At 36.7% G+C, this 11,938-nt stretch overlaps 1 protein-coding gene across 2 annotated transcripts in view; it reads left to right on the top strand.

The window, feature by feature from the left end:
• EMB2458 (FtsH extracellular protease family) overlaps window positions 1-11,938 on the top strand; it is a 28,856-nt gene continuing 16,918 nt past the window's right edge. Inside the window, exons 1-6 of one of the 2 annotated variants that reach the window (XM_028079399.2) lie at window positions 1-1,035; window positions 6,933-7,404; window positions 9,744-9,944; window positions 10,036-10,329; window positions 10,418-10,699; window positions 11,800-11,889. In XM_028079399.2, the coding sequence (XP_027935200.2) occupies window positions 161-1,035; window positions 6,933-7,404; window positions 9,744-9,944; window positions 10,036-10,329; window positions 10,418-10,699; window positions 11,800-11,889 (2,214 nt within the window). In that variant the 5' untranslated portion in view covers window positions 1-160. The remainder of the gene's footprint in view (window positions 1,036-6,932; window positions 7,405-9,743; window positions 9,945-10,035; window positions 10,330-10,417; window positions 10,700-11,799; window positions 11,890-11,938) is intronic. The other variant, XM_028079398.2, reaches the window with a different exon arrangement.

Raw genomic sequence — 11,938 nt, 5'->3', positions numbered from 1 at the left:
CGTAACTTAAGCCTCCGAACAGAAGAAATATTGGCTAAAACCCAATAACCCATTCATCAACCCCCTTTGCTGTTCCTGCAGTTCTGCAAGGATAGCGCATTCTCACTTCAATGTCTATATCCTCCTCCCTCACTCCTCTTCTTTAAACTCAACCACATTCATGGACTCCATTATCGCTTCTTCGCCACTTCAATTTCCTCACCGTCCTCTCTTCACTTCCATTCGCCCCATCCCTATCCGAACTCTTATCTCCAATTCCCGCAGAACACCACGAACCCCACTCTCACTCGTTCCCATCGCTTTTACTCCACCAATCACTTCCGCCTCCAAGTCAACCACACTCGCGCCCTCTCCGAGCGACGACGTTTTCTTGAAACAACTTGTTCGCGCGCTCTTCTGCTTCGCCGTTGGTTTCTCCGCCCTCGGCGCATTCCGCACTCCTCCTCCCGCACTTGCAATTGCAGTTCCGTGGAATGTATTCGGAACGAGAGGCGCCGAGAAAGAGAAAGCGAAGAGTCACAAGTACTCGGACTGTACCGATAAGTTGTTGGAGACGGTGTCGCTTTTGTTGGGAGCCGTAGATGAAGCTAGGAAGGGGAATGGTGACGTGAGCGAGGTGGAGGCGGCGTTGAAGGCCGTGAAATCGAAGAAGCAAGAGATGAAAAAAGCTATTGACAGGAAGCTCTACCCGGCGTTGAGGAAGCTGAGGAATGAAAAGAAGGCGTTGTGGAAACGGTCCGGGGAGATTCTCGGCGATATATTGAAGGCAACGGCGGAGTACGATAGATTGAAGACGAAGGCAGTGGCAAATGAGAAGGAGAAGGCAAGGATGATGGAGTTGGAGGAGATTGTGCGGAAGATGGAGAATGAGTACAATGAGGGGTGGGAGAGAGTTGGGGAAATCGAGGACCAGATTTCGAGGGAGGAGACGGTGGCGTTGAGTTATGGGGCGAGGGAAATCAATTTCATAGAGAAGGAGTGTGAACAGCTAGTGGAGAGGTTCAAACAGGAAATTAGGCGCAAGGACTTCGAAAGGTCACATCTCTTGATAACTTGAATGAATGCGTTTTGTGTTGTGATGTTTTTGTACGTGTATTCGTTAATTCTGAGAGCGATTTTATGTTCTGGTTTTGTCTTCATTGTAAGATGAACGAGGGGATCAAGGTAAGATGCGGGTGAGGTTTTTTGTGTTACTTGTGCAAGGATGGATATTAGAATTTTCAGGGTGCAACTTCTGTACGTTTGAAGATTTTAGGTTGTTTGCCGCCTCTTCATGCTCCCGCTACTACAACTGACATTATTATTATTATTATTATCATTATTGTTTCTTTTCTATAGTTGGTTTTACTTTGCTGATGGACTCAATAGAAGAGGGGATGCCGATAAATTTTGACAATGATGGGATTTTATCTCTTGAAATTCTGTTTGAATTGGTAATTCTGCTTATAAAGCATATAACAATGTTATCAGCTTAATCTATTCTATTGTGCTGGAATTAGTTGTCAATTTTGGATGGAACAACTTTATTGGTTGCATAATGTTCTGGTTGAGTTACAAAGTATTATCAATTATTGTAATTATTTCAATAAAGATATCGTACGATTACGAAAGGCTTTTATTAATTCTTTTTATTATTTACAGGGTGTTAGAATTGTATATAATGTACTCCCTTGTACTGGTTTAGTATCAATTAAATTGAATCATTTTTCTTCTTCTTAGTGATCAAGTATTATCAATTTAGTATCAAAGCTCCCTATTTTGGGGCTATGCTTCTCCTTAACCCTAGGCGTCTTAGTTGTCTGAACAAGTTGCTTGTCATTGTTTTTCCATCACTGTTGCCACTTTTGCCGCCATAGTGTTATATGTTATGGCCAATGACTGTACCAAGAGGTTCATCTTCCCCTAATTGGCTTGTTCCTGAGCTGCATAGTTGGAGGACGTCCCATGCCCAGTCACGCACATCCTTTTCCTGTGCATGCTAGTTTCACGTGCCACTATTTGATGGTGCGTGAGGGCACATTCAACTGCTGTTCTTGCCCTTCTTTATGTTGTCAAAGTTACCTTGGGATGGTGGTTTCTGATCTGCCTCTGATTAGTCTATTTGACTTGATTTGAGTGCCTCGTCTTTGTTCATGCTATTGATTACGCCACAATTGACACCATTGTTCTCGTGGCTGTTACTTTTCATTTTCTTGTGAGTTGTTCTTTCTTTTTAGGCTCCTGATTTATTAGGTTCCTGTTTTTTCTTTTATATATATATATATATACACACATACACATGTATGCGTGTGTGTGTGTATGTATTAATCTTCTGGCATGACAATTAGTTCATCCTTTAAAAGTAATGTTGATCTTCTGCATCTACTTGAAGATAATCATCTCAATGGACTACCTCTAATGGCCGTCTTCATTAGGAGCACATTGAAGGGTATGGGGATGCTTAATCGTATCGAAGGAGAGGTCATATCCTAGAATAATCATTATTTTCCAACTTGAGACAATGATGACTAATGCATCATAACATGGCAATAGGGTTCCATGCCCACAAAGATTAGTCCAAACTACATGTTCTACATTTGTGCCGGAGACATTTGGGATAAGCTTTTAGATACTTACTCTATGAGGCAAGATATCTATACTTGTTATGACTTAGATGGTCAAATCTTCAATGTGAAACAAGGTGCTCTCTTTATTGCAAACTATTATAGAATCTTGAAGGGGTTATGGATAAAATTGGAATAGTATCAAAATTTGAAACTTTAAATATGTTTGTACTTTGGCTTAGTTTGTTGAATGTTCTCATATTTTTAAGTTCTTGTTAGGATTGAATCTCGAATATGACCTTGTTAGGACAAAGATTCTTGGCAAGGAAGGACATTGTTTAGGTGATGAGACTTGGAGAATTGTCATGACTAATGAACTGCTCGGTTAAGGAATTGCCTTGCTTTATGGGAAGGCTTCCAAACCTAGGACCTAAATCCCTAGGAATGTGAAGCTGAACACAAGAGGCAAGGAGGACGGTTGATGCTCTCATTGGAAGAAATCTTGGCATGTCAAGGAGACTTCCTTCAAGCTACATGGAAAATAGAAGGTTCTCATTCATCATTGAAGGGCAAGTCACTGATGAAGGCAATTTCTAATTTTGAAGGTTCTAGAAAGACTTCTTTCTCTTTGTTAGTTGAAGGAGTGCCTTCCCTTCAAGCTAAAATTGAATAACTGAAGAATGATGTATTATCTCAAAGAGCCGAGCCCTCTTTCATACTTGCTCTCTAATCATGCTAGTAATAATTCCAATTTTTCTTTTAATGTTTAAAAAACTGTATTTGAGCACTCTTAAATTGTCGAATTTGGTGTTAATAGCCATATGACTCTTTATTTTCCTATCTTCATGTTTCTCTTTTTTGGTAACTACACTACTATTGCTAATTGATTTCATGTCCCAATACCTAGACATGACACTGTGTCTCATCTACCATCTCTTACCCTTAATATATCCTTCATGTTCCAAAGCTTTTTGATAGCCTTCTTTCTATTGACGAACTCACTCATCATCTAAACTATCAAGTAACATTCTTTCCTTCATTGTGTTTATTTTTGTGATCATGCTTGAGGGATGATTGAAAGGAACTAGGAAGGTTATATTATCTCCAAGGCTTGGGAACTAATGTCAGGAAGAAGGGACTTTCTCCTGTATTTAGTGTTGTGCTACATCTTACTCTTTCGAATTTGTTTTCTACATCATCATCCTGGACATCTGTCATTTCATGTCACTAAAAATGATATAACTTTGACCATCCTTTAAGTTGAAAAGTTTATACCTATGTGGATGTTGCTTTTCAAGAAACAAAATCTTTTGACATGCATGCTGAGCTTTAGTGAAAGAATTCTATATAGGGATGGGCAAAAAATCAATTTTTCTTGATCCGATTCAGTTTTGCTCTGATCCAATCCATTTAAGATCCATTTTATTAAAAATCCAATCCTTTTAAAATCCATTTTATTGGATCTAGATTTCAATTTGATTTACATTTTATGTATTTTATGGATTGGATATCCATTCTCTCAATCCAGATTTTCAAATATGGATAATCCAAAAAATCCAATCATAATTTTCAATCTAAATTTTTAGTTGGGTTATGCTGTAGGTTAGGATGAAGGTCAAGATGGATTAGTTCAAATTTGGCCGTATTCCCCGGAATTCAGTTTAGTCGACCCCAGTCAAAATTTGGCCAGTAGGCCCTGAACCAATTTTGGCTGAAATCGGCCGATTCAACCCCGACCCAAATTTGAATGCATTGGGCTGAGTCTGCCTCGAACGAAATTTGGTCATATTAGGCTGAGTCGGCCGTGACCAAAATTTGGTCATATTCAACCTAGTTGGCTATCGCTGAAATTCAGTCGATTTTAATAAAGTCAGCTTTGACAGAAATTGTGGTGTCGGCCTTGGCCCAAATTTGACAGTATTCGGTCGGGTCGGCCCTGGACAAAATTTGGTCATTTTGACCAAGCCGGTCGCGACCAAAATTTGGCAGTATTCAGCCGAGTCGGCCGCAACCAAAATTCAGCTGAATCAGTTGAGTTGGTCTTACTCAAAATTTGACTGAGTCGGCCGTAGCCCGAATTTCGCCGTATTTGGCCGAGTCAGCAATGACCAATTATTTTGATCTAAAATGAATGTGGATTGGATCATTCCAAATCCAATCCATGATCACCCTTACATATAAGCTTAGTTGTTTGAGCCACTTGAGTTTTCATTGTGCAAAAATCTTATCATATTGATACTACACTTGTACACCTCACAAAGATGCTTCTATTAAGGACAAATGTGTTCCTCCCTCAGAATGAACGCCAAGTATTAGTGGTTGTGGGAGTCTCTTCTATGCTTATTACGAGAGGAAACAAAAGGAATCTAACTTGATCCAAGTATAACTCCAATGGTCTAATGTTGAAGGTAAGTGTTCATAGCCTTTAGAAAATTCCTTGAATAATAACTTTGAGCCTAACCTTGATAGCTTATTGCCTTGAGGAAAGGAAAATGGATTTGTACCACATTTTCTATTTTTCTATTTGTGTCCATAGGTACCTTTGTGGGCAACACTCTAATTTGCTCTTTGCTATAAACGCAATTGGAGTTCACACATCAATGCAAGAGGCGTTGAAGGTTGAGAATTGGGTTCAAGCCATGAGTGAACAAATGGACATGTAAAAAATAATCAGACTTGGGAGATTGCTGACGGGTCACATGATAAAAATGGTGTAGGATGCAGGTGAATCTACATCATGAAGTATCAATCTAATGGCACACTTGATTGTTGCAAAGTTAGGTTAGTTACATAAGGATATACTGGACCTACGACATGGATAATGAGGATATATTTGATTCTCCTTTTATTAGCTACACATTTTGGTTGGGAGCTGCAACATTATGAATTATAGAAAATGTATTTTTGCACGAGCATCTAGAGGAGGAAGTCTACATGGAGATTCCACCTAGTTTTAAGTCTATTGGAGAGAGGAATAAAGTGTGCATGTTGAAGAAAACCTTGTACGGACTCAAACAATCACCCCATGCTTGATTTGGGAGACTTAGTCTATGATTTCCTTGGGATACTAACAAAGCAAAGGTTACCTTCCACTGTTTATCAAACATTTCTTAACAGGGGAACTTACTCTTCTATTGGTTTATGTAGGTGACGTGATTGTTGCAAGGATGATGGACATGAAAAATTGATCTTGAAAGAAAAGTTTGGTATCCAGTTTGAGATGAAAGATCTAAAAATATTGAAGTACTTACTTGAGATAGAAGTTACCTACTCAAAAAGGGACATCTTTATCTCCTATAGGAAATATGATCAGACCCTAGGGAAATCAGTAAGATTGATTGTGAGCCATCAGAGCTCCTATACAACAAAACCATATACTTTTAGGGAAGCTTGTTTACTTAGTCTACACTAGGCTTTACATAGCTTATGTTGTGCGTGTGGTCAAGCAATTCGTGCATGATCCAAGAGAGGATTTACTGACTTTGAGTTGAATATTTCAATATTTGAAGACTTGTTTGAGAAGGACGGGAAATTAACTCTGGAAATGTAAATTGAAGCTGGCTATGCTGAGTTTGTCACTGGTAGGAGATGCATCTCAAGGTATACCATGTTCTTGGGTGGAAACTTGATGACTTGGAGAATCAAAAAACATGTAGTTGCGAGGTCCACTATGGAGGTTGAATTTGGAGCTACGACTCGAGGGGTGTGCGAATTGTTGTGGTTGAAAATTGTTTTGAATGACCTTAAAGTGAAATGTGAAGAAGCTATGACTCTTTTGTGATAATAAATCAACTATTAGTATTTCTCACAATCTTAGTTAACATGATTGGACTAAGCACATAGAGATAGACTAACTTTTTATAAAAGAAAAACTAGATAATTATCTCATATGATCGGCTCAAGTTGGAGTGTTAACCAGGTTAAGATTGCAACTTGTATAGTGATGCAATAACATTCTTTACTTCTTATTTAAGAAAGGATAATGATTCCTGATAATTAATAAACAAGTCGAATCCAGAATCCAATTGACATATTTGTTTACAAAAAGGCTTCTTACAAAATGGTTTCATGATGTTATATGCAATCTTGAAGGATAAATATTCATTGACTTGCTTGAGGGGGAATGTTGAGTTATGAGAGATATTATCAATTACTGTAGTTATTAATTACTATAAGGATAGAAAGAGTTTATATTAATTACTGTTATTATAGGGTTGTTGATTTTTATATAATACACTTTCTTGTACTGGTTTAATATCAATGCAATTGAATAAATTTTCTTCTTCTCATTGTTAAAGTTTTATCAATTGTCTGTCATGTGAGTTAGTTTTAGCATAATACCATTGAATTTGTATGTCATTATGCAAACATCTTGTCATGTGGTTGCAGTTTGCCTACTGGCCCAGTTACCAGGCTCTCAAAATCTGTCATTCAAAAAGATTTGGAAACTGTACATAGAAAACATGCTGAACAAATAATTCTTCCTAGCATTTTGGATGTTGAAGATCTTGGGCCATTCTTTCATCAAGAGTCTATTAATTTTGCGCAGCGTTTGAAAAGAGTTCTTAAAGATTCGAGGGAGAAGCAAAGGAATTTAGAGGCTCAGATAAGAAAAAAAATGAAGAAGTTCGGCAAGGAAAAGCGTAATATTATTTACTCACCACACGAAGACGTGCTCAAGGGCTTTCCTGAAGTTGAGTTAAAGTGGATGTTTGGAAATAAGGAGGTTGTGCTTCCCAAAGCTGTTGGTCTCCATCTATACCATGGTTGGAAGAAATGGCGTGAAGAAGCTAAGGCAAATTTAAAACAGAGTTTGATAAAAGATGCTGAATTTGGCAGACAATATGTGGCCGAAAGACAGGTTCGGAGCTCCCATTTCACTTTTTCATTGTATTTCTTTATTGTTGCAATAAAATACCAAATAAAGTGATGTTTGTTATTATTGGACACAGAGTTACAGAAACTATAGCAAAAATTATGTCCCATGGTTGAGAAACTCCTACAAAAGTTCACCCTTTCCAAACTACACTGCCTTGTGATCCTACTCACCATATATTAGGATACATAACTGCTACATAATTACACTGCATTAGACAAAACTGCTGGATAACTGTCTGGCAGAGTTAAATGTAGCTATTACACTACCATCCTGCATAACTAAAGCCATAACTGTCCTAAAGAACAACCACACGATCTGATTTCTACATCCTATGCCTCCTCATAGAGTGTACCTTCCATATAGATGGATTATTAGACTCTGTAATCCCATCAATATGTGTATTATGCATGCTTGCCAATTTCAGTTTTTTATCTGGTAACTTAGATAGTAAAATGGACCTATCATGATGGCATACATTATTTTAGGATAGCAACATGTGAAAGTTCACTCCAAATGTCAATAATACTAAGGGTTAATTGTTTTTGTATCTTCTTTGAATTATTCACTGGAATTGTAGAAACAGACGTGTATCATAAATACCAATGTTTCTAAAATCAGACAAGTTATTGAACGAGTCAAGGCACAATCATGGTTCAATGGTTCAACCTAGGTAGAAATGGAGTTGGATAAATATTAATGAAATTATTATCATAGTGAAATAATATACACAGTAAGATTAGAAAATATAGCATCATAATGATGCTAAAAGCTAAAATAAAACATAAATTTATAGGTTCCCAACAATTAAAAAATATTTAAAAATTAAAATAAATATAATCGTGCTTAAATTACAATTTGAATAGTATTCATGAATATTTATTGATAAAACTATGTTATATGTAGAATAAAAAGAAAAGGACCAATATTTTAGGTTTTTTTTTTCTTTTTAAGTTAAAATAATTTATTATGAAATAATTTTAAGTGAATTGCTTTAAACTCGTTTTCAAAACTCAGATAAATACTTCTAATTCAATTGAATGGGATTGAACATCTCAAATTGAGACGCGAACTATAAAAATTTGTAATGTGGGAGACCACTATCACTAAAAGAATTGATGACAAAACAAGGGGGCACTCCATCCCACCAAGTAAAAACTAAAGTTCTGGGACCATAAGCAGTTAACTTGTTAAGAAGTGGAATTTAAGTCTAACTCAACCTCACAAATTGGTTCGTAGATGAGGTTTGCATCCACTTATATACTGTAAATTGGACTTATCTTTAGTCGATGTGAGTCTTCTAACATAACCTATTTGCACACCTATTTCTCTCTCTAAAAATGTGTGAAAATCTAAACTTCCCACCCTTAATAGACTTCAAAACATTATTCCGTCTATTCATTAATTTCCAATTAACTAATGAACTATTAGACAAAGCTTTCATAGTAATCAATGAATCCTTCTGCATCCAAAGAACTCTCCAACCTTTTTGAATTACAATATCAATAGCTTGAATAATACCCATCAAAAGCTTAATTTGATAGTATAAATTTCGCAAAACAACCCACGTTCTCACCTTTTGAATTTGTAAAATTTCACATGGTGCTTTCTTGCCATTACTAGTTTAAGCTCCATATGTATTACATTTGATCCAACCTGCATCTAGAGGAGACCGTTATCTACTTTCCTTGACATGCAAGTAATAGCAAAAGCCTTAAGAATTTTAAACTCAACTATGTTAGATTTCAAATTACCTGCTGCTATTGATCCAGAAGGATTTACAGCAGTGCAATATTTATTCTTAATATGTTGGTACTGTATTTGAAGCCCCTCAAATTTATTCTTGTTAGTGCTATTTTAAATTTCTGACGCTGTATGAGTAACAACAAATAGCATCATTGCTACCACCAAATTACTCGAATTCCTATTGGGTTGTATAATTGTCTTAATTGTTGAAGTGTCCAGCTGCTGATCCGTGATACTTTTTGAAGCTAAGTCCATAATCTAATTGCAAAAGGGCAAGCTAAAAGAATGAATGATTTGCAGTTTGAAGATCAACTTGTTTAATAATTATCTTCTATGTTGCAGTGGTTCTTTTCATGTGACTTTTTCTCTAGTCATATCAACATAGTAACATAAAGCAGAAGTGTGTATTTTTGTGAGGTGTTATTGATGGATACGTTATTGTTCATGTAATTTTGTGCAAGATGTTGGATTTGAACTTTTTGTTGGCCTTTTGTTATTAGGCATTAAGTGGGAAAACGCTTGATTGTCATCCGGCATTAACTAGTTCCTAGTTCCTACTTCCTACTTCTCCATTGCAGGAACGGATTCTTTTGGACCGTGACAGAGTAGTTTCAAGGACTTGGTATAATGAAGAGAAGAAAAGATGGGAGATGGATCCTGTGGCTGTTCCTTATGCTGTCTCAAAAAGGCTAATAGAGTATGTTCGCATTAGGCATGATTGGGGTGCCATGTATATCGTATTAAAGGGGGAGGACAAACAATTTTATGTAGACATAAGGGTAATTATTGTATATATTCTATTTCTTATTGTTATGTTTTTTTGGCTTTATTTCTTGTATGGTGATTATTAAATATGCTTTCTTTTTTCAGGAATTTGAAATGGTTTTTGAAGATTTGGGGGGATTTGATGGGCTGTATATGAAAATGCTTGCATGTGGTATTCCAACAGCGGTTCATCTCATGTGGATTCCTTTCTCTGAATTGAATATCCGCCAACAGCTTCTCTTGATATTAAGAGTGTGTAATGGGATTGTTAGTGGCTTGTGGAATTCTAGAGTTGTCACACAAGCGAAAAATTGGACCTTTACCCAAATTAAGGATACCACTGATGACATAATGGTGCTGATGGTGTTTCCTATTGTAGAATTTTTAGTCCCATACCCGGTATTGTTGAACTCAGTGCTTGTCGTTTGCAATTGAGGTTATCAGTTTTAACTAATAAATTTAAGCCTTTGTTGTCATTATGTTACAGGTGAGGATACAATTGGGAATGGCTTGGCCGGAGGAAATATACCAGACAGTTGACACCACATGGTACTTGAAATGGCAATCAGAGGCAGAATCAAATTTTAAATCCAGACAACCAGCAGTCGAGGATGGAGAAAGTTCATGGTCTTTTAAGTTTTTGGTCAGAGCTGCTATATATGGTTTTGTTTTGTTTCATGTGGTCAAATTTATGAGGAGAAAACTTCCTAGACTTCTTGGGTTTGGGCCTTTGCGAAGAAACCCAAATCGGCGGAAGTTGCGGCGAGTGGTATAAGTTTGTTCTTGCATCTTGTGTATGCTATAGATTTGTGCATAATTTTCTGATGGTTATCTTATCACTGTTTGGAGAATCCCCAAAACCCTGCTCCTAGTTTATGTGTCTATCACTAATTCCAAGTTTATGCTGTAATGTGGATTCATATTATGTTGCACTAATATTATACTCTATTGAAACCGATCACTTTCTGTGGAAAATGAAAGTCTTAAAAAGTACTGCAGAAGCCACTATCATTTTGGAGTCTGTTTCAATTTTGCTGAGTGGACTGATAAAAAAATTATTTACTAGGTATTCAAGTGATCTATCCCTCTCCCAAAAGTTTATTTCCCAATTGCTCTCCACTTTTCACACATCTTCCCAAACTTATATCCCCCCATGCAGTCCAGAGCAGAATGAATATTTCCTTCCAGTCCCTCTCTAACTTTGCCATTTGGTAAAGTTAGTCACAGAACCCGCTGCTATCATTCATGCCATACATGGTCATTCCTCTTTTTCTTATTCTTTCTCATGTACACACAATAAAGAATCATAGGTTCTTCACATGTCAGGAAAAAAGCTCTTTTGTTATCTATTGTACAACTTTATAAAATCTGATCTTTGTTGCATCTCATTCTATAGGGTCCTCGTGGGGTGTGGTTTTTACCCCTTTTGTATTTTTTCTCAGAACACGAATACACACATACACACACACCAAGTGATTTTGATCTAGGTTACCTTTATCTATTCAATTATAGTTTCAGAAGGTAAAATTAGACTTAGTTGTTCGCACTTTAATTCAAATGAACTCTTGTGCGACGGGGCATGTTACAGCTTAAGCTTTTTGGAGAGTTGGTTCTTTAGAAATTTCATTTTAGTAAGGTTCTAATGTGGAAAACATGTGGTTGTTAGATCATCAAATATGGTAATAATTTTTCTTGTTCTAGACACACCTAAAAAATAAAAACTGGGTGGGCCAAAGGCAGTATAGTTTGTAGTTGTCAGTTTCATTAATGTACATGTATTAGATGGAATGAGGACCAGTACACAAATTTATGTTACCATGGTGCAAGGTTTAACTAAGTATTATTTCTCTGTTTTTGGCTGTCTTGCAGAAGTATTACATTGGTCAAAAATTGAAAAAAATCAAGCAGAGGAGGAAGGATGGCTTTGATCCCATAAAGACCGCATTTGAACAGATGAAGGTTAAAACTTGACAACTTTTTATTCTCTGATTTATTACTGGATAATACT

Source organism: Vigna unguiculata, chromosome 7 (genome assembly GCF_037176805.1).
Source record: "Vigna unguiculata cultivar grain cowpea cultivar isolate G323 ecotype 2 chromosome 7, ASM3717680v1, whole genome shotgun sequence".
In the NCBI taxonomy this organism is placed as follows: domain Eukaryota; kingdom Viridiplantae; phylum Streptophyta; class Magnoliopsida; order Fabales; family Fabaceae; genus Vigna; species Vigna unguiculata.
This window is presented reverse-complemented; position numbering and strand designations above follow the sequence as displayed.